Source organism: Podarcis cretensis (genome assembly GCF_951804945.1).
Source record: "Podarcis cretensis genome assembly, chromosome: 16".
Lineage (NCBI taxonomy): Eukaryota > Metazoa > Chordata > Lepidosauria > Squamata > Lacertidae > Podarcis > Podarcis cretensis.
In genome coordinates, this window is record NC_137186.1 from 25,109,385 (window position 1) to 25,137,298 (window position 27,914).

The 27,914-nt window shown below is 44.1% G+C and overlaps 1 protein-coding gene across 8 annotated transcripts; it reads right to left on the reverse strand.

Annotated features, from left to right (window-relative positions):
* Positions 1–626: 626 nt before the first annotated feature.
* On the reverse strand, positions 627–26,659 carry EWSR1 (EWS RNA binding protein 1). 8 transcript variants are annotated; one of them, XM_079956679.1, is made up of 19 exons: positions 26,535–26,659; positions 20,938–20,974; positions 20,673–20,724; positions 19,613–19,739; positions 19,259–19,276; positions 14,760–14,946; positions 13,865–14,029; positions 12,105–12,316; positions 11,065–11,248; positions 8,214–8,251; positions 7,626–7,658; positions 6,968–7,086; positions 6,059–6,188; positions 4,979–5,101; positions 4,721–4,892; positions 4,057–4,154; positions 3,916–3,978; positions 1,256–1,508; positions 627–1,057 (listed from the first exon to the last, which is right to left on the reverse strand). In XM_079956679.1, the coding sequence occupies exons 1-19, from the start codon at positions 26,545–26,547 to the stop codon at positions 1,018–1,020; spliced, it is 2,064 nt and encodes a 687-aa protein (XP_079812805.1). In that variant the 5' UTR covers positions 26,548–26,659; the 3' UTR covers positions 627–1,017. The 8 variants fall into 8 exon arrangements, with proteins under 8 accessions (XP_079812805.1, XP_079812806.1, XP_079812811.1 ...); XM_079956680.1 differs by having other exon boundaries at positions 8,214–8,248; positions 26,535–26,658; XM_079956685.1 differs by lacking the exon at positions 3,916–3,978 and having other exon boundaries at positions 8,214–8,248; positions 26,535–26,655.
* Between the last annotated feature and the right edge of the window lie 1,255 nt (positions 26,660–27,914).

Here is a 27,914-nt window from a genome sequence, read left to right on the forward strand (position 1 = left end):
GCTGATTTTCTGCAGGGAGCACAACACTCCAGAACAGAACTGTAGCAGGTCTGGTACAATCCAATGTGAGGGTGAAATTCAAATGCATCTAAGGAGCCCAGCGGTGTGCTTTTATACAGCTTTGAGATAGTAAGGAAGGAGCAGCTTCTGAAGCAATTGCTGTCTCTAAATACAGGAAACCATGTACCTACAATGGGTGAAGAACCCTTTTCAACCTGGGGTACACAGTGCCAGAGGAAGAGGGGTGGGACAATGGATGTGACCCTTACCTGCGTAAAGTAGACTATGCTCCACCCATCAGGAGATCAGGAGATCGTGAAGGCAGGCAAGAAGCTTCAACTCAGTTCCAGGATACTTGAGGAAGACCCAAGGGCTGGGCAGAGAATGAAGGGGCCTGAGGTTTCCCCAACCGTTCACCATGCAGGTGCAAGGCTGTATCTTAGCAAGTGCACCTCACAGGCCTGCTCCAGTCCTTCTCCACTGGCAGTGGCCCTGGGACTTTGCAAACCACAGTGCGACACAGAGCTCCTTGGTGAACCCAATGGCCTCCACACATCAGGGAAACCTGAAGGATGCTTGCCCTCCTAACTGGAGTCACTGCTGTTGCGAAGACATGCTAAGAGGTGTTGCATTTATAAACATTTGGAAGTTTATTTAAAAAACATCACAACCATTAACATTGTTACAGATTTTAAGTTTCCTTCCTCCTGGGTCTTCCACACAGATTTACTGAGCATGCTCACAACAATGGTTTTCTTATGGGTTTTAGTTTAAACAACCATTTTTTAAAAGGAAAAAGTAAGAGAGAGAGAAAAAGAATAACTCAGCACACTACCATTTAACTTTGTTTTAATGTTTCTCCACAAATGGTGAAAAATACTAAGTACAGACGAGGAATCATCATAATGTTGTGGTCAACATTATAAATATGGAATTATAAATTTAAAACATTTTCTGGTTTAAAAAATAAATCTGGTAGTAAATGCAGTCCTGCAAGGGAGAGGGGGTGGCTCGCCACTAGTAAGGCCGGTCTCTGCGGTCTTGACGATGTTCTCCCCTGGCAAAGGAAAGAGAGGAGAGGGGGTGGGGGTCAGACTCACAACCACATACCCAAAGGCTATTGCATCACAGGGAGAGAAGGTTTCAAGTAAGAGCCTGTGGCTGCAACTAACAGCCTCCTCCTCCAGTTTTTGCAGCCCAGACCTCTTCCCTCCCCTTTGTCAACACCACTCACTTCCCCCTCCCCAAGCCTTACTTGTCCATCTTTCCTGGTCCTCCACGCCTGCCGCCTCTGCCTCCCATTTGCTCCATAAGAGGTCCAGGTGGGCCCCCAGGTCCTCCTCGCCGACCTCCTCCGAAGCCCCCTCGATCCATGCCCCGGCCTCCTCGGAATCCGCCTCTGTCTCCACCTCGGCCCCCTCGGAACATCCCTCCAGGGCCGCCGCGATCCATCAGGCCCCCTCGACCTCCTCTCATGCCACCGGGGCCGCCCCTGCCACGATCACCACCTAGTGCAGAAAGACAGCACCACTCAATCGAGCAAAGGGTTGCTGGGAAGGTGGCAACACTAGACAGGCAGCTGAAGACTTGCCTCGGAAGCGCAGGCAGCAGGACCCAGACATGCCGAGGCCCACAAAAATGACCAATGATGGCACATGTCTGTGTTGCATAGGTGTGAATGTGCGTGCTACCACCTTAGGGAGTCCCTACTGCTTTAAAATATGGCACCTGTTCTTACAACATGTGACAGCAGCAGCAGCAGCAGCCACAAGAAAAGCTGCAAGCAAAATACCATACCACGAATGCCCACTTCCCGTATCGTTCTCACCCTTTCTGCAAGTCCCTGCAAGGAAGGATATCCTCATTTTAATGTGGTTCCTCATAACCTGCCCTAACAGCTGATCATTCCTACTGGAAGCAACTGCAGGAAGAAGGTCAATACAAGAAAAGACCCAGATCGGTGTTTCCCAAAACTGGGTCTCCAGCTGTCTTTGGACTACAACTACCATCATCCCTAGCTAGCAAGACCAGTGGTCACAGCTGATGGGAACTGTAGTCTGAAAAAACAGCTGAAGACCCAAGTTTGGGAAACACTGACGTAGATTCACACACCAACCATAGAGGAAGACTGAGCTGCTTCTCCTAATGCAACTTAATGTTGGGCTTTAAAACAGGCTGGCGATTCTTAAACTGAAGTTACTGCTCATGGGCTGTGTACAGGTTATCAGAGAAAAAACAGCTTTGGGGTCAAAACACTTTAAGGTTCCAACACAGAACTTGGCATGCAGCCCTCCTCCCACCTGTAATCAGCTTCCAAGTCAGGCTTGAAGCCTGGTGGAAGCATGTGAGAAGGTAGGCTGTGATGACAAGAAAAGGAGAATCAGTTTGCGTAACTCAGCGCGAGAGTGTAGGAAAACATCCATAAGCACCTCCATTGAGACAGTAAACAGAGCAGAGAGCAGCTAGGCCACTTCGCACCAGATTCTATAGATCAGGGGTGGGTATGGTGTGGATGTTGCAGGACTCCAATTCTCATCAGTCTCAGCCAGTGGGACCTAGTCAGAATTGATGGTAATTGCAGTTTGGAGGGCTACAACCCTGGCTCTAAATGATGTTTCAAACAGCCACTTCTAAGGGCAGGGAGGTGCAGTTTGTTTTCAAGATCAGCACATAAGGACAACAGTGCCTACAGGGGAATTAAAGTTGCAACTCAAACACATCCGTAGAGGAGCACCAATCAAGACGACACCATTTGCCCCTGCTCAATTACTGACTCAATGCAACATGGCACCATACCTTTCCTGAAACTGCCCAGGGCCTGCCATTTGGAGTTGCATGGCATTGGGCAAAGTCCCCTCCCCAACTTCCTCATCCTGCAAGCTTGAAACTCGTCCCCATTAAACCAACTGATGAATCAAATCAACAGCTTCTCTTCATGGCTACTCCGTAAAGTGCTAGGGGTTCAAATTGTGATGGACGGCTCCCCATAGCCAAGAGGCCCTCCATAATTTTGTGATTAAATTTAACAGAAAGTGATGCTTTCCTGCTTGTTGTTTCAGTGTAGTGTTTCAAAATGTTCTCTCTCATATATATATGGACCACTTTGAGCAGGGGCAAAAAGAGACGCATACAAGTGATTTCAACAGACAAGCCATTGTATGCCCCCACGTCCAGCACCTGCCAGCCTCATTACCCATTTTGTCCAGCTTGGGAAGGTGAGTGAAACTGAAGCCATGCAAAAGAGATTGGTGATGGGAGTCAGGGGAAGGGGAGAGTGTGCCTGATTTAAACAACCCTTAACATTCCCTCCCCCCGATCTCCACATGCAGCTTGCACATACATGGCTCTGAGCATCGAACACCATGTGCTCTCCTGGGCAGACTACAACTGCTGCAGGATATGGGAGAGGAATATTACCAGTATAAAAAATTAACTTGTCCCCACCAGCAAGCAACTCAAGAACTTGGTTGCAATGGGCTACCAACATTGCACCACACTCCCCTTTGCATGGCCAAGCCACAAACCATGTGCCTGGCTTTTGGTCTGGCCAGCCCCCCATGAGCCATAGGCGCAACCCCTGGAGACTCTTGGGCTCCTCCCCCCTCCCCATTTTGGGCACACCACTCCCCATCAGCCACCCCGCTCCCAGAGATCATGCCGAGTGATCCCTGCCCAAGGTCCCATGAAAAGCTGGAGCCGGGTCTGATCAGAGCAGCTCCTCTACCAAATGTGGCGCCACCCCACCTCCAGCGTAAACCTTGGCAAGGTCAATGCGTCCACAGTCAGTGCTTCCAAGAACCAACAGTGGCCATTTTATGGCGACTGTGAATGGCGCAGCGTCACCTCCCCATTTCACTCTGCTGGAAGTGTATACACAAACGAAGGAAAAATATACCACCTGTACAGTTCCCTTACCACTATTTGTCCCGTATATGAGCCCTCTAAGTGGCAGCGGTTTTCCAAGCAAGAATCCAGGACCTTGTGAACATCACATAAGCAGAGGTCAGTGTCACATATTCCGACTCCCACCCCAGCTCGCGGACAAGAGGAACATACCTGGAGGTGGGAAAGGTGGAGGGAGGAAGCCTTCCGGTTTAGGAGCCTTGCACTGGTTGCATTCTGTTCTCCAGGCAAAATTCTGGTTTCCACACCCCCTGGAAAAGGACCAGTGTTTAGTGAGAGATGCCAAGTGCATTTCTTGGCTGAACATGAAAAAACAACCAAGGCTGGGGAACTGGGGCGGGGGAGAGCCAGCTGACCACAATTACATTTACAGCTGGGTGGGGAGCACAAGGAAAGCCTCTACCCAGAGGCAAATTCATTTGGACCATCTTTTGAGGATGCTTTCCCATGAATAACTAAGGAAAGGCAAGTCAGTGGAAACAGGCTGCCTAGCCTTTTGGGCCACACAACTGATCGGGCCGAGCAGGAACACATGCATACAAGGAACCTAGCAATATTCTAGGTGAGCTGGTAAGTGAATTACTGAGGTGGTGGCTGGTACCCAACAAAAGGGCCTTGGAACTATGTCCACACCCAAAATATTACCCTAAATGAATTGCATAACTGCATCCTGGGGTAACTACCATGCAGGAGTCCACCAGGGCAGTCCAGCCAAGGTCTATGTTGACTCTCATATGCACAGAACAGCCAAGATCTATGTTGACTCTCATATGCACAGAAACTTGGTGAGAGCAGAGAATGAAACACAGCGACTTACGGGTTGGGGCACTGCCAGTCTCCTGCTCTGTGCTGGACATTTCCTCCACCAGAAGGGTTTCCTCTCGATCCTCGTGGTCCTCTTGGGGCAAAACCGCCACCCCTGTCGCCACCTCGGCCTCCCATGCGGCCCATGGGACCACCAGGACCGCCTGGGCCCCCAGGACCTGGGCCTGAAAGAAGACACTTGGTGAGTTCATGAGCACACCACAGAGCCCTTGGGGGCTAACAGCGCTGGCCAGCATTAGCCAAAGATTACCTCCACGGAGTGGGGGAGGCATGCCACGTGGCTCACGCGGGGGCATCCCTCCACGCATGCTGTTCAGTGGCAGCTTCTTCCGAGTAAGAGAGACTTTGAGCTTGCTGCCCTGGAAGTCTTTGCCTGAAACACACAAAGCAGAAGTCTCTCTGTGAACAAGAGCTTCACTGCTGCAGAGAATGAGCCACCTACAACTGGGCAAGTAGATCTAAGTCACACTGCCGAGGCCTTTGGAAGGAAGTTACAAACTTTGCCGCTTCCATAACTGAGGCTAACGTAAAGAGAGGAGTATGCAACACTCAACCGCTCCTCCAGCTTCTGAAATTTCAGTAGGCATTGTTCACACACTTCTGTGTGTCCCACTGGCCCAGCCATGCTGCACTCCTGTGGAAATCATGGCACACACCCCAGTATACCCCACTTGCAATCAAACTTGATGTAATAAGGCACACTGCATTTGTTTTAACTGCATATACATTAGGTTGACATTTTCTAACCTTTTGAGCTACTGAGCATCTAATATATCAGTGCAGAGCTTTCCAAACTGTGTGTCGAGACACATTTGTGTTGGCTGAAGTGTAGGTGTGTTGCGCAAATGCTCCCCACACTTCTCTCGGGGCTGGAAAGGGGTTAGTTTAACCTCTGGTTTGCTAGTAAACCTGAATTATTGTATCATGAAATGATGCATGCCTAAAAAGTGTGTCACCAACATGAAAAGTTTGGAAAGCTCTGTGTTAGTGTTCAAAGCCCCAAAGAACCAAGGCCCCAAATATCTGAAAGACCACCTTCTTCCCTACTCAGTGGTAGCCCCAAAGTTGTGTAACTCCTTTCCTTCAGAAGTGCCTCTGGTACCTTCATTATATGGCGAATGCTCAAGATGCAACTCTTTACCCTGGCTTTTGACACTTGAGATGTGTATTTTTAGGACCCACCTTTCTGTAATTTTAAGCTTTTAATATTGATCAATATTGTGTTTTAATATTAATATTGTGCTTTAATAGTTGTAACCCACCCTGGGACCTTAAGGTGAAGGATGGGTAATAAATTGCAGCAGTAACTGTACTATTCTAATTCACTCACCATCAAGCCATTCTACAGCTGCTTTGGCAGTCGGTGGGTCATCATAGCACACAGTAGCATCTCCTTTTGGCTTCCCTGTGTCCTTGTCAAGGTAGATTGTTATCATGGGTTGTCCAGTTCTTTTGTTCATCTAAGGGGCAATGAGAGAAGATAATCATGCTCTGGACAGGAGTAAATTCCAAGGCTAGACCACCCCCACCCCGAAGTAGTCTTCAGTAAGATGCTTCAAAGAATATCCTAGAAAGGCAAATATTATGTGACTAATCACCATCGAATATCATTTTTTAAAAAATCCCACATTGTGCTTTACTCAGGCTTAGGTGGTCATGCCACACATTTATTTATATAGATTAATTAATCTTATTAGTCACTTGTCACTTGAAGGTATTCAAGTAACTTACAGCAAAGAAACATATGCAATAAATAACACCAAAAGGGGAAATAATATATTGATATTTCATATTCACCTAACATTTATGCGGAAAACCCCCCCAAAAAGAACACACCACCCGTATAAATAATAGTGAACCATATTAACAATACTGAAATAATAAACAAAGCAATACTTTGATCCACTAATTAGCAAATAAGCAAAACCTCAAACCACACCTCCCTAGTCCAAAAATCATTCAGATCAAACCAACAATTTCCCCCCTTTAACCTCCCCACCCAGAACTCTGGTGTCAAGGCCAGTGGTTAATATCAGTGGTTAGTGTGTCCAGTGTCTTCCAGGGATGGTCTGGAATCTCTCCTCTCCTTTCAGGGGGAGGAGAATAGAAGGTATTCTTGGGACAATGAAAGACACATGGGAAAACTTAAAAGCCAAATTGCAAGGGGGATTTGTATCACCTCCCCCACAACTCCATCAAGTAGGAGGACAGGCTGCACCTTACAAATCGTGTTACTTACCTTGACAACGCCACACTGTTTGAAGAAGTCTGTCAGATCCTCTAGGGTCACATTGTCAGTCAACCCCTGGACATACACTGAACTGTTGTCAGCATCATCATCTAGGTCTATGGGTGGGCCTGAGGCGAGAGAGAGAAAAATGTGTCACCAAGTACAGGCCACCCCAACAGCTACTAGAAGCAAACATTGCCTCATTCCTCCCTCCAACAGGATTACTACCCATTTTCCCCAAGGGTAGGAGGTCAGAGGATCCAAGTGAGGAGAGGCATCAGAGGCAACCACAAGTAACAGACGGCTACCAAGACCAGACAATACTTCTGGACTTCCAGTCTCAAAGAATGCCATTTAACTGAGCTTCAGTCAGTTTAAAAATGCAGACTCAATAAAACACAGAAAAGGCATGACCAGCTCCAGGACTGTGTAGGATGGCCCTCAGCAAAAGGACGCACCCTTAATAACTACTGTCCACAATGAAGGCAAAACTAGCAAGGGGCTGATCAGTTTTCCAGAAGCCCTGAGAAGTGTCTGACTCTGTCAATCTCCAACATTAAGATGAACAAGCAACGTTTTACTTTAAGCGAGAGAAGACTGCATTCTGCTGAGGGTGACTAATGACATGGGACCCATTCCACAGATTTAAAGAATTATCTGAAATTACCTAAATCGAGATCTGGCCCTTCATCCATGTGTCCTGCCGTCCAGGAAAGAGAAATCATAGAAGAGATTGTTAGTGCACGCCTTGCAAGCTACGCTACTGACACACACACAACTACCTATTTACAACCGCCATTTGATGGCATGTGTTAAAACTCAAATTGACCGCACTGCAAAAAAACTTGCAATGCACACCCTTTATGCATTTGCTGCCGAGATCAGCTTGCTATTTTAGCAGCTTTCTAAACCATCACCTGGTATTACACTTGGTTAAAGGGGGCTTTCTTGGGCCAATCAGTGCTTGTTTACCACCAGTTACTTTATTTTTTAAAAAACCAAAGCCGCTTAAAATGATTTCCTTCCCCAAATTAAAGGAGTAGTTCCTTTCATCATCACCCTTTGTTTACCCTTCGTTCTGTAACCGTAGGTTAAAACCTTATAGACCCCTAGGCATTGCCGGCAGTACCCATTAAAAGTCTTGTTGCATATGGAATTTTAACGACTTATGAAACTAACAAATATTATGGGCTTTTTTATTTTCTGGTTGCATTTTTTTTAAAACACTATCCCATTGTAATGCTCAAAAACTTACCACCAGGCTTATTGAAGCCACCTCGCTCTCCAGCGCTGCTGGGGGGATAAACGAAGAAATGAAGGCCTTTCCCTTTAAAAAGCCAGTACCGCTCGGAGCCTCTGGGGCTCACTGGGAAGAAGGGCACTGGCTAAACATATCCAAACAATGCATCTGTCTGTCTGTCTTTCTTTCTCTCTCTCTCATCTCGTCACTAGGCCTTTCTTCAGGGCAGCTTGTTCAAATCTCCTTTACACACACGCAACCTTTGCTTGCCTGAGTTTGGATGCCCCACGGTGGCAGTTGGACCCTTTTTCACGGCTAATGGTATTAACAATGCAATACTTGGTCCCCGAGAAGGAAAAATGGAACTTTTCCATTTATTTATTGGCTTATCAAAACACACAAAGATTTTATGTCCACTGGTCAACTCCCTCCTAATTTTGCATACATAAAACTGCACCCTCAGCCTCCTGCGAGTGAGGCCAGCAAGCCAAGCTCCTGGGCGGAGGACCTTTAACATTAACAGTTGAGGGGGGAAAGGAGAAAAAGAAGATACAGCAATCCCTAGAACACAGTTCAGATGACAAGTCACTAAAGCCATACATTCAGGTCACTACTGGATTTAACAGTCTCTGTGGAAGGAGAACTTACAGAATATACCAGGGTACAAAGGCCTAAGGGTGCAGCTTTGTGGATACAAGGCAACACAACACAACAAATCAGTGCTTTAGCTTTTAACATGGGGGGGGGGTCGGATGGAGAGAAGCCACAAAACATAATTTATGGGCAAAAATGTGCCCTATTAATAAAGTGCCACTAAAAAATGGCTTTTTGGGTGCATGTGGAAGAATCATTTGGATGGAAGTAAGAAAGGAGGGAGAAGGACCACTAACTGTTAGCAAGTATTGCACCTTTAACCCATAAAAGATTTAATATACACAATTCCAAGCTGTTGCATGCAGCTTTGTCTCTTTTCCCAAAGTATATATACCATATATGTAATGTTTCCCTTTTTAACACATGTTTTTACACTTTAATTTTACACAATTCTAAAGTTATTACACCTCCCCTCTCGTTTCAATACCAAACATGAAGTACTATATGCAGTTACCAAAGTTACAGAAGGTTTCCATTTATACAATGAACACATTTGGTTAAAAATATTCTATGTATATTTTTTCCTCTCCATATGGACACCGTGTCTAGTCCCACTTTTCATTATGCTGCCGGCTGAGTACTGAGTACGGGTACTTTTTAAGTATTGAAGTGTATACAAGGCTCTCACTTTGTAACCTGTAGCATATAAATGCGACAAAGCATGTTAAAAAGTTTCCATGTTTAACAGCCAGTGAAAATATAAAAAAATATTGAGGCAATGAAAGAGGGCATGTTAAGAACATTGGGCTCCTTACCTGCAGGACAGACACTGAAATGCATCACCACACCATGGAAGGGGACATAGTTCCCCTACCCTGGCCCTTGGTGGCCAAGTAAGTGTTTCATAGGGCCACCCTGGGAATGGGGTCTGCCTAAGACCTATAGCAGTTACATTCCCTCCCACTCCCCCAATGCCAAGGCCACTACACACGAACTTTTGATTATGGGTGTGAAATTGCCCTACTTTTTAGGGAAGTCTTTAGAAAAGAAAAAAGATGTGGTGATAGCAATTTCAAGTGTCTGCGTCTACTTTAAAACACATCTAGGAACACCTAACAGATGAAATCTTTATAATAGAACTAAGGAGCCCTTTTCCATTCAAGCCAATTTGAAAGGGTTACTCTTCAATGTTAAAATGGCTTGGTCATTAACTGAACAGCTTTTGAAGCAATAAAAGCAGTTGGACTTCAATAAAGATTTCAAACCATCTGGATTCATTTTAGTAAAGCTATGCAGAGTGTCTCTTTTGCCAGTCAAGACTGTTACGTGCAGTGGGACTGGAAGGCAACTGATCCGTCAACTGGACCCCATGACATCTTTTTCTGCCCTCCCATCCTCCTAGTCCAAATTTGTGACCATTTTGGTTTTGGGGGTAGCACTCTGCATAGCTCTATATACACATGGGTAGAACACACACAAGGACACCCTTCATTATTGAGCCTCTCAGTTGACCACCATCTCTTCCACCTTAGATAAACCAGTAATGGAAAACAAGTACTGACTAAACAGGCTTCCCAAACCAGATTCCACCATCAGTTAAAATGGCTGAACTGGTTCGGGACACCTGAAAGCTCCAGCATGGAGCTGCGTCCAGAACTGTAAGCAATTTTTAATTATTATGATTATTATTGCACCATGTAGGGTCTCTCCTCAAATTCCAAACCAACCTGAACACACGCGACAGCTATGCTAGAGAGCTCTGGGCTTCAAAGAGCATCTTGACACAGCCTATTCAGCTTTGACATGAGCTCAGAGAGCTACTGCCAAGAGAACACACAGCTAGGGCAAGAAAATGCTTTACAAGAGCAGCAGACACCATGGTACATACCTGTGATATCAAACACCAGCAAGGAGGAATGAATGACATGCGGACCTCTCAGAAGGGGTGTGTGTGTTCAACCCAACAGTTCTTAAACCCACAGAGAGTTTCATCTCTGTTCATCGTGGAAGGGAGCTGAAAGTTTCACAATTTGAACACCCAGCACTCTCTTGCCTCCAACCCTCAATTAACTGCAGGTAAAATGTATCCTGCCCCTAGTCCCCATTAAGAAAATGTTTCCATGAATTAATTAGTCGTATAGATTACTCGCTGTTAATTAGATTATGTCCATGGAAAAGTGGTTTGCATCGACATCTTTCAGCCCTTCTTTCCATTGCACACCCTATGGGGTAAAACCAAATTAGGTGAGAGGAAGAAAAGGTTTGCTCTTACCCCATTCCGCCGCGGCCTCCTCCTCCCCGCCCACCTCTGCTCACGCCTGCACGGTCAAATCCCCCTCTTCCCCTGCCCCGGCTATCAGGGCCGCTCAAACTTCGGCTTTCTCCTGGGCCCGAAAAGCCTCCCGAGTCCTGGCCATACACCCCCATGCTGCTGGGGTGGTCTTGACGGAATGAACCTAAGGAATAGTCAACATGGCAATTTTAGCAAAGTGGCGAACAGCATTCATTTCCTTCCTCTAGAAAGTTAACATGCAGTGACCCTCAATGGTGAATTGAAGCATTCCTTAAGATAGTCATAGGTATGCAAAATATCAGCTGGAAAATACTTGATTTTTTCCCCAGCTGGCTTTTACACTTCACTTTACTCTTTCCACCCCAACAGGTCCAACCAGCAAAGCACACAGAGGCATCTTTTCTACCTGCTTCATGGGGGCAGATTTTTCACATATATTCTGGCAGAAATCCAACCATATGTTATATATTATTTGTAAGGTGCCGCAAAAGGGCTTGATCTGTTTTTAGCAAGAATAAATCTAAATTGACAACAAAACATTGACCAAACTAGTGAAAAGAAATATGATAGAAAACTGTGTGACCAACACTGTACTGTAATATGTTGCTTTATATTGTTTCAATATAACATAAAATAAAAGCATTGAAAAATATTAAAACAGAAGAAAAAGGAATCTGGGGGAACTGTGCCCCTGCAGATGTTCTTGGGTCGCCAACTCTCATCACCCCCAGCAAAGATGGCCATCAGTGGGGGTGATGGGACAACAACACCTGGAGGGCCAATGGCTCATCAGCAGTGTATTTTTTTTTTAAAAAAAGGACAAATATGAAAGACAGGCTAGCTGAAAAGCAGAAACACAGCACAGGTTTTGAGGCTGTTGAATATTTTTTAAAAAACATCTGAAAGCTTCCCAACGCCACCCTTAAATCAGAACACCTTGGTTCAAAAGTCCCAATTGCCATCTTGGGGTTCAGATTTATCTGAACACACCCCCCCCCCCGCCCCCTGTTAACACTCACTTGGTTGCCCGTAGCTGCTGCTCTGCTGACTGTACTGGCTTGGGGTCTGGCTATAGGATCCAGTCGGAGGTGGGTAGCTGGTGGGGGGCTGCTGCCCATAGCTACTTTGTTGCCCATAGGTGCTCTGTTGTCCATAGCTGCCCTGCTGACCATAGCTACTCTGCTGAGAGTAAGTGCTCTGATCATATGTACTGGGCTGCGAAGAAGAATAGCTGAAAAGATATGTCAAAGGACAGGAAAACGGCACTTAGTAAAACAGTCTATTTCCACCCATACAAGTGCAAAAACCTAAGCAAACATGCATAACTTGCCCTTGCCCAGGCTGATCTATAACTACAGAAAACCAAACCAGTACACACCACTGGCCGCAATAAAATTGACAAAGCTGTGACCAACCCCCCCCCAAAAAAACCCCTAATACCTGCACATTTGCAGACTAGAATGATGCATACTATTAGTACTTTGCCACCAGGTTGCAACAATGTGGGAAATCAGCCAGGGGTCAGCAACCTTTTTCAGCCACGGGCCAGTCCACCGTCCCTCAGACCATGTGGTGGGCCGGACTATATTTGGGGGGCGGGGCGGGGGATGAACGAATTCCTATGACCCACAAATAACCCAGAGATCCGTTTTAAATAAAAGCACACATTCTACTCATGTAAAAACATGCTGATTCCCAGACCGTCCACCAGGGGGGATCGAGAAGGTGATTGGGCCGCATCCGGCCCCCAGGACTTAGGTTGCCTACCCCGATCAAAACACTACTACAGTGGTACCTCGGGTTAAGTACTTAATTCGTTCCGGAGGTCCGTACTTAACCTGAAACTGTTCTTAACCTGAAGCACCACTTTAGCTAATGGGGCCTCCCGCGGCTGCAGCGCCGCCGGAGCACGATTTCTGTTCTCATCCTGAAGCAAAGTTCTTAACCTGAAGCACTATTTCTGGGTTAGCGGAGTCTGTAACCTGAAGCGTATGTAACCTCAAGTGAATGTAACCCGAGGTACCTCTGTAGTCTATTGTGTTTTTGCTGTGGCCACGGATACAGCCCTACTATTGTTTTTCTCTGATGCCCATATCTGCTGGAGACTGCTTAAGTCTTTTGCCATGGTAAATGGCAGTACAACTAACCAGACGGCTGGCGAGGAAAAGGCAACAAAGAGAAGCAGGCCAAGTTGCACTGAGCACTGTAGTGCTGCTATGACTGGACGGTCTGCCTAATGCTTTCAATGTCACTCTGAGGAGCAGGTCACCAAGGTAAATCATTATCTATGGTATGCCAATAGATATTAAGAATTGTAACTGTTGCTCCTCTGCATTCCAAGGTGATGTAAGTCGTAAAAAGGAGTTGACGTTTCTAACCATCCTCTAAAGTAGGGGAGGAGAATTCCCCCCCTCCCCGAGGACCACATTCCCTCACAGACCACCTTTGTGGGGACTGCCTACCAGTGGTGGGTGGGGCCAGAGGCAAAGGTGGGCAGAACGTATGTGACTCAACTCTGCACCATAGGCACACAAGTCAGAAGCTTCCACACATGCATACATTCCTCCATCCATGCAATTAGTCATGGTTTAAGGTTTTACACGGCTCAAGGATGCAAAATGCACTCAAGGAGGGTGCAGAGCAGGTGAGGGGTACAGTCTGAGGAGCTGCAATCAGCACCTGAGCCTGCGGTCCCCCCACCATCACCACACAAAACATCATCCAGTCAGACAGCATATACATAACAGATAATATATACTGAGAATTCCAGTAAACTCACCTGGTGGGAGGATAGGATGGAGGTGCAGTAACCGGCTGCATAGGGTAACTGCCAGGGACCTGGTAGCTGTAGTTACTCTGTCCATATCCTAGACTGGGCTGGCTGTAGCCTGATGTACTTGACTGAGGCTGGGTAGTCTCTGCAGGCTTTGTGCCATCCTGGGCTCTAAAAATTAAATTCATCCGTGAGGATAAATCTTTCAGAAGCTCCTGCCTGCCTTTCATGTCAGGCACTGGCAACCTTTATGTACTGCCTCTGCATGTTAACACTTAACTGCAGGTGGAAATTACATCTCAGAAGATTACTCAGACATTTTGCCTTCAGGATTTGCCTTAAACCCTAGGCTAAGATTTGAGTTTTGGTAACAAATATAAAAACCATTTTAATTTTATTTATATCCCCCCCTTCATCACACAGGGCAGGTCACCATTTTAAATGCACTAAACTTATAAAAATTATTATCGATGTATGATTCAAACATTTAGTGCAATCCATCTATTGACTGCCACCGAAGCCACAACGGTGCTTCATTAACAGAGGGGAAAGAATCCTACTCTGAGTGCCATTTAAATGTCTTGCCAATCAAAGCACCAACAGCAAAGTACACCAGATATGTTTTAAGGCGATAGTGCCCGAGTAAGTTTTGTCTTTTTATCCAGACTGAAAGAAGAATACATGGCTATTATTCCACATGGCGCTTCACTGAAAGAATGTGAGTTCTGTTTCATTCAAGCATTATGTGGCGAGGAGGGGAATGTACCTACAAACCACAGAATTATCAAAGCTGTAGGGCAGAAGCCAGACAAGAGGATGGTGTTCTCAAATAGAGTTCTTTCCCTTACCCAAAAGTACAAGAATGTATATGTTAATGCATCACATTTTATTTGTATGTTACCTTGCAGGTGCAGTTGTTGCTGGCTGCTGCCCATAGGTGGGGTAGGCAGGCTGGGTGCCATAAGCAGATGGGGCAGCATAAGAAGCCTGGGTGGTGGTAACTGTGGCGGTGGTTGTATCATAAGCAGCAGTGCCGTAACCTTGGACAGGCTGGCTATAAGCCTGGGGAGCAGTTGGGGCGGTATAGCCTGCAACAAAAAGAAACCTTATTGAGAAGCTTACACACTTGTGCTTCTCATCACTTTTGATTACTCTGTCTAAGCATTTATACTAAGGACCCTAGTGAAATGTTCTATGAAGTCAAGGAAACCTGTAAACAAAAATGCTTTGTGGGAGGGTAGTGCCTCATCCTCATTAAAAATACCGACAGAGAAGGGGGTAAGTAATGATTTTTTTATTATCAGCTTAAAGAGAGCTACTTTCAAGAAAAAAACCAAATATCCAGAAGCCATCTCTAAATCCAAAATATAGTTAAAAGACTAAAGGAAATGTCAAAGTACTAGGATGATTCCAATAAAACTAGAGCCCTTGCACTTCACGGGAGAAATAAAGCAAAAGGAAAACCATCACAAGCCACTGTCAGTGTACAAAGATTGAAGCTTTCACATATTTCAACCATTCCATGACACAAGATGGTTCCCAGAATTACAGAATGGACATCTACTCTTTGTTAGATTTAAATTTATAGTTATAATGGCTATCAGCTAAGTGGGGGAATGGCAGACTGACTGGATTTTTCAACCTCATTTCAAATGTAAATCAGAGAGTATACTTAGAGCTCTTGAAAATTTCCACATTTGTACAGGTGGATAATAGTTTTGAGAACTAATTCTCAAATGTTACTGTGATACTTGAAGCAGAACCATATTGCACATTATCTAATATGATGTGCTACTATCACTTCCGAATCACTTCCAATTGCAGATAGGGGCCACTCTTTTGAACCCTCCAGATAAACAACAAAACTTGCCTTATCAACCAACCAAATTAAGGAGAAAGATTTAAATAGCTCCCATTTCTGATAAGCTATCTTAAGATATGCAGGGAGCTGGGGCGGGATTAAAAAAATACAGCCACTTTATGCACACTGCTGCAATCACTGTGGCCTGAAATCAAAGTGAAGGAGTTTGACAGCAGCCAAATCGCATGCCCGTATGTGGTCATAATGCACAAGGTTCTCAGACAAAATAATATAATGCTACAAGGCTCTATTCTCCTTCTCTGCTGCTTTGAAAAGTAGTACTAGATAACCATCACGGTGACACTCCCTCCACAGTGACTATTGTAATGATTCTAACATCCAGCCTTTAGAAGCATATTTCAAGCAACTGGCACTGAACTGCACTGAAAGGTACTTTCTCAAAATGCTTATGAAGCATTCTTCAAAAGCTCCAGGTGAAATGGAACACAAAAGAACCAAAAAATGAACTGGCAAAACATGGGTAAGGATTGTAAACAGAGTAGCAAGCTTTGTGCAATCAATAACAATTTTTTGCAGCTTTCAGAATGGCTTTCAGAATTAACTGCAAATGCAAGTTATAAAGAAAAGGTAAAATAGATTTACTCTATATGCAGATCGCTTAGTAAATTTGAATTCATGACTAGTCATGTGATAAATCTTTCAAACATATATGGAGCAGTCTTTTAACCCACAATGTAGGAACATTGATGTCCATTTTCAGTAAACTGAAGCCTTAAATTGTTGTTGGAAAATGTTTTTGGGGAAACTGAATTATGCAATAATTGTTCTTACTGAACCCCAACTTTATTTACTGTAAGAACACAAACATATGCTATAATTTGGCTTTTGAAACAGTAGCACTGTTCGTTATTCATTAAATATTGTAGTGCATTTTCTTTATTTAAACATTTACTTTATTAGAAATAGTTAGACATGAAGGAACAAGTGGCTGCATCCTAAGCATATTGTTGTAAGTTTGGGGGATGGCCAGACTCTCCACAATCTTTATAGATTCTGTAAAGAGCTTGAATTTGAACAAACTCAAATTCATGAAGCAAGCTAAGTTTGGTTAATTAAAACTAAGCCAATTGCTGTTGCATTCAGTTTAGGATGCCCAAGCAGCTTCACATAGTTAACCAGGGATAACATGACAGATAACATGACAGATAGCCCCTTGGGCCTGGGCAGACAGAGGTTCCCAAGAGTGTTTGTGTGTCAGGAGAAAGTAAGAGTGTGTCTTTGGCAGGAGACTTAGGCCTTTACAAGGTATGCTGGGAAGAAGAAGGGAGAATGACAGAACCATCTTGGCAGGCTCAGAGAGATGCCTTGGACCGACACTGAACTGCTGTGGGGAACAAGCCCCTCTTGAGATGACCATGCTATAAGATCTGGACTCCCTCCATCTAAATTCAGGTATAAATATGTGAATAAATCATATTTCTTAAAGCTATGACAGCCTCTGCCATGCCTTGCTTCTCAAAGAAACACAGACCCTGAGTGGCTGGAACCTTGAATCTTGCCACAGTTTGGAAGAGATTGGAAGTGGTGCCCAACTTTTGTAACAATGTATTTAACAATATGGAATTAAAAAGTTAGAGGAAAAATCGACATTGGGGAGAGGGGAGTGATCATGTACTACTGCATCTTAGAAATGATATCCAGGATCTGGTGAACAAAACCACAAGCTTCATCAAGGAGTCCTAGGGCTCATGTTTTCTAACAGTTGCTTCTAATGCTTAGAAATAACTGAGGATGTACTTTCAAAATCAGTTTGAGAGATGAAACAGGAAATGCTGTCCCAAGGGGGGAAATCAGAAATCCCACTGGGCACTGCTCAAACCCTTGGGGATGCCTGAAGGGACCTCCTTTGACCCTGTCCAATATATGGACCTAAAAAATCATCATGCAGATCCAACATTTGTAATGAAAAAGCTAATGACACTAAAATTCCTGTGGGACAATTAAGGTGTAAAAAAAGTTGGACCAACCACAACATGTTGCAGTGCAGCAATGTGCTGCTACTCAGAATTTTAGTCACTACATTATTCTGCTTTATCCCCAGTTAGACTGTGATCCATGCTCACTGACCAAACTCATTATTCATGTGGCTGGTTTGGGGTTCTCTCCTCTCAACTTTGTTTACTTACTTACAATATTTGTTTTCCCCAAGACTGCTAGAATCCCATCCCCCTTGTGCATCGGAATATTCACGACCTATACAATAGTCACAGAGGAAAGGAGTGGTATGTTCTAATACTGATGTACTTCATCTTTGTGTAACCAGTGGCATATTTAACAGACAAACCCAGCTATTCCCAGCATTAATATAGTTCCACCCCCACATTCCCCGCACCCTTCTTGGGTTTCTGAAAAAAACTTTTTTCAAATGTTTCCATTTCCTTCCAGGATCTTCAAATCTATCTGTAAACTCTGAACTAGATTAAACAACTGACTCCTCCATTGTTACGCTACCAACTTAATCATTAAAAACAGAGCTGGACCAGTAAATTGCTGATTTGAGAAAAGTAAAGCAATTCTTCCAACTGTGTATTTGATATACCTGCATAAGCATTCAGTCATCTTGGCATGCAAGGAAGAATAAGATCCTCTTCCTGCTATGCCTGAGAGAATTTAGAGAGCCTACTTTATATATCAGGTATCTACTTTGCATGCTCAAATGCAGTGCCTCCAGGCAACACCTTTCCTCCATCCCTACCTCTTACTTGGGTAAATGTAGAACTGCAAGAAGTACTGAACTGTTTGGGGAACATATAGGTCTCATATATGCCAAGCTGGAAACATTCTAAAACATCTGCATCGTTAACTACACAGTTATTTTTACTGGCTAAATGTACAACCCAAAACAGTTTCACCATTTTGTTATTTAAAACCTCTATCTGCCAACGCAGTAGTTATTAGTTTTAAGCACAAGGAAAAAACATGCTACTTAAAACTGTAGCCAGGATGCTGTTTGCAGTGTTTTTGCATGCACTTTAAATTCAGACCACAGATCAAGTGGTTGCTGTACAACCTTCAAAAGGTAGGTCTATTTTTCAGACATCAAAATAAAGCATTAGGATGAACAGAACTTCAGTTTTAACACAGTTTAGCACAAGCAAAATAATTTACAGAGCATTTATGACAACACTGAGGTAAATGTCTGAAAGAGGAACCAATAACATGGAACATGCAGAGATGGTGGCTGCAACAGCTGAATATGTCTAATCATGCTGTTCACCCTTTAGGACACCGGGAAGACAGCTGAGTTTGGTTAGCTTGAATCATCTTTGTTCATAGCTGTCATTTTAATATATAAGCTTTATCCATACAACACAGTAGTCAAAAAGAGCTTATGAATGGCACCCTTTCTACAGCAGATATGCTGCTGCAAAGTAACATGAGCAGCAAACACTGAATGGGCCTGTGCCAACCATATTGCAAGTTTTGCTGCTAGAATAAAACCACCTAAAGGGTTAACACCATAAATTTAGACCAAATGAACAGCATTTCCCATGCAAAATTGAGCAGGATATTCAAACCTGTACTGGTCCCTTCTACTGTGGAAAGCACAAGACAAGAAGTAGAGGGCAGACTATCAGAACAGGCAAGCAGTCTTGTGAACTACTCATCCTTGAGCAATAGAAAGGTTTAAGAGAGTCTTAGTACTGTCACAAAAGGTAGAGTGCCTCATTCCCCAGGTATGTTAGCATCTTGCTAGCAGCATTCTTCAGCAATGCCTTAATCTCCATGTGAACCAGTAACCAAAGTGATCCGTAATATTAAAGTCCAATTTGCTTTACAAAAAGTTCCCACCCTCACATTAATTTAAAGTCTCCAAAGCACAATGAAAAAATAAGGAGAGACTAGGTGGGAATAGACATAGGCACACTTACCAGTTGGAGGCTGTCCATAAGAACTTGCATATGCGGTTTGCCCATAAGTAGCAGTTGTCTGAGGCTGGGTATAGCTGGCATCCGTGGGTTGCCCATAGGTTCCATAGCTTTGTTGCCCATAGGCCTGCTACAAAGAGGGAAAGGGTTTATTTTAACTATGGGCTCTACACAAGAGATTTTAAGAATTTGATTTGGACAGAAAAAGTCTGTAATCATATGCAACAGAAATGAGACGGGTGAAACCCCACGTCCTGTATCAAATATTTTCCTGCTCAGGCAAAGCAGATTCATAAACCCACAAGGTGCCAGGGAAAGTGGAGACAGGTGTATAGTACAATTGTCAGTTAACAGCTAGTATTATTGGCCATCCCCATGAGTCTAATTCACTCTGTTTTGTCATCTATGCTGTGTACTGACCAGCACCCAAGCAACGTGACATAAGAAGAGCTAGCTGAAGGACAACAAAAGTTAATTGAGACACCTCTAGCACCTAGCTAGAAGTTAACAAAATTAAAGGCCTTGAAGCCATCAACTGCTGCTTCTCAGTTCCTTTACATAAAAAGAGGGTTATATTATTCTCTCTTGTTTTCAAGATATGACACAGCCCCCTTTAAAATTTCATGTCTGTGCTAAGTCCCTTAATACTTTAATCTTGCATGGCAACTAGCATGTTGCAATTAAGTCGGGTCTGGCAGCCATCACACAGCAGCCCCGTTTTGTTTCCATGGCTCAACACGATGGGGGCTGCCCTTATAGGCTGTCACCTCCCACAGGGCTTTGCTGCATTTGTCTTCCAAGGGCAGACAGGAGCAAAATGCATTAACAGGGGAGCAAGAGCAGTGAACAGCCAGCTTTCCACTGCTTGCGCCCAAGGCTATTGCTACTCACTGAATGAGTGCACACCCTGAATGAATACTTGCAGCAATAGAAATATACTTTCTAGCAGCTAGTTTAAAAGCCCCAACAGAAAATATGGGAGTAAATGCAACTTTTTCTTTTGCAAAAAGGTTGTGGTTTCATTTGCATTTAGAGGGGAAGTGGCTTCTTGGTTCTTTATTACCTGGGTGGTCTGTGCATATCCTTGAGCTGGCTGAGCAGCATATGCAGTGTAGCTGAAGGGAGGGAAAGAAAGAAAGCTGAAGTTGGAGAATACAATGACTAATGAAGGCAATGCCTTGATGAATAAGCTTCAAAACAGCGATACTAAAACAGTTTGTTATTAAAACTATGCAATGTCCTTAAAACATAAAATACATTATAGGAATTCTAAACCAAGTCTTCTTTCAAGAACAGACTATATTTATCTTCAAAGAAACTTAACTTACCCCTGCTGGGCTGCCGCTTGGCTGTAGGTACTATAATCTGCAGGTGGTAAGGAGACATAAAATCAAGCATAAGAGGAGATGGGTGGGGGAGGAATCACTCAAACACCTCTAAACATAAGCTCAGAATCTAAGGTTACACCCACCCCCTTATGTTTGTCATATTAAAAACTCCCCTGAGATGCATCAGGTTGTGATTTCCTTTCACCAAGAGAAGCTGGGCCAATTAAAAGCAACACTATTGCAGACACAAACACAAGTACTGTAGCTGTTGTTACCGTGTGGTTTCCCAATGGAAGTCTGAAATCTGTTGTGTATTAAAATCCAAGATTGGCACCACTTCTACAGCTTTTTCAACCTAACCCTTCCCCACCCCAAAATCATCTATGACCTCAAATTCCATTTTGGAAGTTACAATTTCTTAGTCCTACTCAATGTAAAAGCCTTTTGAGAGGAGCCAGAGACAATGCCTTTGCTTATTTACAGCCAAACGTCACTTAATATTCTCAACTCCAATAGGCAAAGAGTCTACTTTCATTTATTTATTTTGCTGCCAAGCCAGGTTGTCAACATTGAGATTATTCAAATTGACTAAGCTTTTCCTGAAATTTGTCCTAAGATCTTTCTCCAACACAAGCAGCAAATTTTACTATACAGTGTTGAAAAAGGAAGCAAGGCAAAGCATACTATATCTTGCTATGTATTCCTACTGATATAGTAAATGAACACTTTTGACCTTTCTAATGTGCACAAAGTCTAAAGTTGTATTACTATAGGAAAGTAAGAGAAATTGCAAAACTCTTCACTCAACAACAAAGGAAAGGTCTATGAGAAGATCCATTTTGTACCTTTTAATTTAACTGCATATCAATTAACAATTCAAGTCTGTAACTGTTTTTTTTCCTCTATCCAAACCTTTATTCCCTATCTTGTAATTCAAACTGCACAAATATTACGATTAAAGATTGTGACACACCATTTTAAAAGCTAATATTTGCAGAAGAGCTTTAGTGACATAACTTATAAAATTTATTTTGTACTTAGTTAAAATGGGACCACAGACTTTCTTAAAATAGCTCTCAGAACCTGGAAGAGGGAGAATTGCATGATCACACTTGAATGAAATTCAAAATAAAGAAAACCTAAAAGCTGCAACCTTCTGTCCTGTCCATAACTGACTTAAGAGTTCATCAATTCAGCTATGCACAACGAGTTCTACTTTAAAAGCCACGATGTAACTCTGTCACTTATGAAAATGAGGAACTCTGTGGGCAGTTACTGACCTTCAGGCAGGAGCTTACTATTCCAATCATACTCCCAGCAGACTGAGATTTCAAAGTGGTCACAATTATGATTTGTAAAACTTATGCAAAATAGCATAATCTGATAAAACTGAAGCCTACTCTTCATCATTACACAAGGGAACAGAACAGCAAACATTACTTAAGAATGCCACGTAGGGCATTCATAAACCCATAGCACTTATCCACAGGAACCAAGAAGAATACACGGTTTGTGCCACAAATTAAGAGAATATGGCTTCCAGTAGGAATGAAAAAAAAAAATTTCAACATGTTAAAACAGCTGGTTTTCATGTGATACTCTTATTTAAAAATTGAAAAAGCTTTTGGTACACATCCAATTTTGGTGGCACTATGGATATTTAAGCTACCTATTCCACCAAACTGCACTATTTAAAAAGCTTGTTTTCACAGTAAGTCATCTTTACTAAATAAATCATTGCACTATTGAACTAGTGAAGACTGGGGATTCTGTTTGGACATACCCCCAAATCAAGCACCACCAATACCACCATACACACCAGTAAATTTAAAATACAATCTGCATTGTGCTTTACCCATTACAATTACCATTCTGCGATCTATCTCCTAAAAGCATTTACACAGCTGCAATCACGGAACAAATTTTACAATTACTACATAAATGACTGATGCAGCAGTCACATGCCAGAAGGCACAATTTCCAACTACCCTAGTCAAGAATGGTGTGTAATTTTCTAATGTGCTAACAATAGATCTGTTGTATGAGTAATAAGGCATCATTATTGGGCAAAGTCCCACTGAACTCAGGACTTTGCAGTAAACATACTTAGGATGAGACACTAATTGTCCTAGATCTTGCCAGGTTGTTCCACTTTTAAGATTAAGTGGCTACACTGGGAGAGGAAGAGGAGTGCGGGGGTAGCGCCCCCCCCCCCGGCTGCGTGACCCAGACAGGGTGCCATCAAGGCTGCCCCCCCCACACTGAGCGCCCCCCCCCCCCCCGGTGCTGGAGCATGAAGCTCTGCCACTGAGTGGCTGATTTCCCAATTATAACTGTCTTTAATGGCCAGACCCTAAATGGGACAACACTAAGCCACCTGGAATATGCACATACAAATGCACAAAACTATTCAAGGCTTAAAAAGCAAAAAGTCTACTCTTTCACTACACTACGTATTTTTAAAATTTATATCCCACCATTCCTCCCAAAGGATCCCTAAAGTAATCAGCACTTGTTAACGTACAATTATTATATTAGATGACCATGAAATAGCAACAGACTTGATCAAATCTGTTAAATAAGGCAGGCCAATATTTGGATAGCCAAGGGTGCTATATTTCCAGTTCAACACACTTTGGGTACAAATGAGGCCGCACAAAGAATGTAAACAGCAGCAGAATTGGAAGGTCCAGTAGTATTGCAAAGTCTCCTTCCAATATTCTCCCCTCTCCTCCTGTTTGACCTCTAGCTCTCCTCACTCATACCCAGAGAGAGAGCACCTTGTCTGAACTAGTCCTTTTAAGTTTTGCATATTTTACATCTGCAGCAATGGGAGGTGAGGTTTTGTTTTAAAGTATTAATGGCTTTAAAGTTTATTTTAAAACAAAAAACCCAAAACAGGGCAGGGAACATCAATGAGGTTTTCTGGATTGTATGTAGTGGGGGAATGAGTACAGTGGTACCTTGGTTTACGAACTTAATTCGTTCCTGAAGTCCATTCTTAAACCAAATCCGTTCTTAAACCGGGGCGCACTTTCCCTAATGAGGCCTCCCTTCCACCGTTCAGATTCCCAAACTGGGACACTACTTCCGGTTTTGCGGAGTTCGTAAACCGAATCGTTTGTAAACAGGGCTGTTCTTAACCCGAGGTACCACTGTACTAAAGATGAGAAATTGGTGATTGCTTTTCTTTTTTTCTTCTTGTTCTGGTGCTGCTACTGTTGTTGTAGCAAAAAATGTATTTCTGTACTTTCATCAGAGTCCACAGCATCTCCCACAGATATAACTTATCCCCCATCTGCTTTATAGACAAAACATGTGAGAATAACAAAATCATAGTAAGACAAACTAACAGTAAACACGTATCTGTTTCCATCTCTCCTGTTGGTTTTTTGGTATTTTATGCGGTTTAACATAGCTTAAATATGTTAACATGTTACTTGCACCTTATTTTAATATTCAACACAGACAAAAAAAGAAAAAAAGAAAAATGAGCTTCACCAAATAAATTTCACTACCCCAAGCCAAATTCTTCATATACCGTAAGCCTGCAACTTACTTTGGGGTTATGATCCACGGATCATGCCGAAAGCCAAAATAATGTACAGTATAGTCAAAACACATTGTATTCAATGCCTAGTGGGATTGCTAAACTCATTTTCCTGGAACCCCACCAGCTTACTTTAAAGCTGAAAGCACACAAGATAAATTTGTTTAAGTTGCAGGCTGTTGCTGAATGTTCTATCAAAAGAAAGGAATTCTTCTTCCCTGGATCAGTCTTTGCACCAGAATCAGTTGGTAATCTCTCATGACATTTTTTTGTCCCTGTGGTTTTCAGAGACAGACCTGTATAAGCACTTCATTGCTTCTCTGGATCAGTTTTGTTGCAAAAAAAAATATTCTAACAGAATGGAAGTCTACTTCTGTACAGACTGCAATGAAAAGCGCACCCTCAGTTGATTTTACTGTAAGCTGCTTTTAAACGACACCACCCTGACAAAAAATGTATACATTGTAATGCATTATTTATGTTTTGTGTGCATAACAATACACATTTTGACCAGGACTACATACAATTCTTTAAACTATTTATAGGTAGCTGATTTGATTTACGAGTCCCATTGATTTCATTTTGGGAGTTGGAGGCGAAAAGCATGTGTTCAACTTTCCCCCTGGAATCCACAGGCCATGTGGCTAAATCTTATGCATCTTCCCTCAGAAGGAAATCCAATGGAATTATTCCCCAAACATAAAAACTGTTGGCAGCATTTTAATGTGCTTAATTCTGTCTGTAATATACCCAAAATGCTATCTTTGGAGAAAATAGGCCAGCTTCCCCAGCCCCGTTCATGCACATGTGGGTGGGTATATGCATGCATGCATCCTTATGCATTAACGAAACACATGGAGTCCACACACAACAATTTCTAGCAGGGCAGCTGTGTTGCATCTGCTGTGTAACACCCATCGCAAATCTTGTGATACCTTAAGACTAATGAAGTTATTTTATTTGTGGAATACAGTCCACTTTCATCAAAAGCATAAATAGGAAAAAGAAACTGAGAACAAAGAGTGGTGAAAAGGCAAGGGGCAGAAACGTTTGCAATAAATACTTTGCCCTCCTTCCCCATTATCTGAAAAGCAGGGTGCAGCAGTGAAAAGGAATTCCTAATAATAATCAGAGCAGCTTAGTGATAATGCCGCATCTCTTGTATTCTTTTCTTTTCAATTCTCTCTGTGCGCCAGACATTTTATCATCATTGTTAATTTATAATTATTACAGTAAACAACGTCATCACTGTTCTTGTGAAAGAGGACAGGAGCATCATGCCACTCGGGGGTGTGCAGCACCCCTCTTCTCCCTCCCCCCCCCCGTGTTGAAGAGCAGAGTAAAATAAAAGACAAGAATTTGTCGATTTATAATTTAATGGGAGGACAGGAAGAAAGGGTCTTGAGGCTGAGTAATTAGTTTCTAAATAAAATTAACTGTTTGCCCTCAAGGCCCTTCCTACCTCACGCGGCTCCCTTCTTTCCATACGTTAATTTATAAATTGAATCAAGTTAATTATTTAGCGGGGGAGGGCGGGAGCCCGGGGGGGCCCTCTTGCAACCCGTCGATTTACAAAATAATTTTGTGTTTTTTTTTAAAAAAAAAATTGCAATTGAGGGGAAAAAGAGAGGAAGCGTGCACTGAGGCTTGCACCGGGGGCAACACCAGCAGCCACTTCCTCCCACCCCCACACCTTCGTTTTCTCCCTCCCTCCCATGAGGTTAAACGAGGCCTGGCGCTACCAAGAAGAAGGCGCGCGGGGGGGACCGCCCCTCCCTCTTCCTTCTGACCCCCCCAGCCAATCGCGAAGTCGCACGCGCTTCCCACCGCCCCTCCCCCACTTAACGGCCGCCCGGCAACCATTCCCCTCCCCCCCCCACAGAGAATGAGAACTTTCCACAAAAGGCCGCAGCTTCCCGGCCTCCCGCCCCGAGCCCCCTTCTAATTCCCCCCCTCACGGAGGGATCCCCTTTCTCCTTCCCTCCCCGCTCCCAAGGTCTCTCCCGCCGCTCCCGTTTAAGATTAGGCCTCGCCCGGCTCTCCTCACCCGTCGACGCCATTTTCTTTCTCTCTCTTTCTTCCTCCTCCTCCGCCGCCGCCTCCTCCTCCCTCACTAACGTCCTCCCGGTCTTTCTGCCGCCGCGCACTGCGCAGGCGCGAGGTTTTGCACTCGGGTCGACACCACTGTGCGATGTTAAAGCAGGGGGGGTGGAGCGGGAACGCGCCACTTCTTTTCTTCCTCTTCTCTTTGTGTTTATCCTAAATTCAGGTTGGAGTCAAATAAGTCAAAAAGAGAGCTAGGGGAAACATGCGGAGGAGGGGAGCGGTAGAGGCTCTTTTCGCGTGGAATAGCGTCGGACGCTCGCAACCCCCTCCTGTTGAGCGGATGGTTCCGTCCGGGAGGCTTTAGGGATCGTTGTCCAAGAGGCAGAGCGATTGAAAAACGTCGGGTGGGTGTGTGTGAGTGACATTAGGGAAGGGGGCGGGCTCTCTGGGAGTATTTGCCCAGAAGGTGATGGGGGGGGGGGTAGAGTAAGCGCCTTTGAAAGTAGAGAAAATGCCTTCGTTTATCTTCTTTGCTCAACATGGGTTCCCCACCCCACTCCCTACTTTATCCTCACAACAACCCTGCGAGGTAGGCTAGGCTGGGAGGCAGTCCCTGACCCCCCAAGCCACCAACTGTGTTTGACATGCCAGGTGAACTAGTCCCTGGGAGGCCAGGGCTCCATTTCCCCTCCGCCTTGAAGCTCACTGTGTGCTGACCTTGGCAATCACTGCCTCTCAGCCTAACCTACCTCTCAGGGACGTTGTGAGGATAACATTGAGAGGAGGGGAACTATACGTGCCAGCTCTTGGGTGGGATAAGGTAAAGGGACCCTTGACCATTAGGTCCAGTCGTGGCCGACTCTGGGGTTGCGGCGCTCATCTCGCTTTATTGGCCGAGGGAGCAGGCATACAGCTTCTGGGTCATGTGGCCAGCATGACTAAGCCGCTTCTGGCGAACCAGAGCAGCGCACGGAAACGCCTTTTAGCTTCCCTCCGAAGCGGTACCTATTTATCTACTTGCACTTTGACATGCTTTCGAACTGCTAGGTTGGCAGGAGCAGGGACCGAGTAACGGGAGCTCACCCCGTCATGGGGATTCAAACTGCTGACCTTCTGATCAGCAAGTCCTAGGCTCTGTGGTTTAAGCCACAGCGCCACCCACGTCCCTTCTTGGGTGGGATAGGAATACAATAAATAATACAATTCCCAATGGCCCCTGCCTGCATAGCCAGTGGTCAAGGGTGATGAACTTGGGAGTACAACAACATCTGGAGGGCCACTGGTTTCCCCTCTGGATTACATCAGTAGTTCCCCACCTTTCCCTCCTATGGACCACTTGAAAATTGCTGGAGGTGTTGACTGTCCCCTAAACAATTTCTTT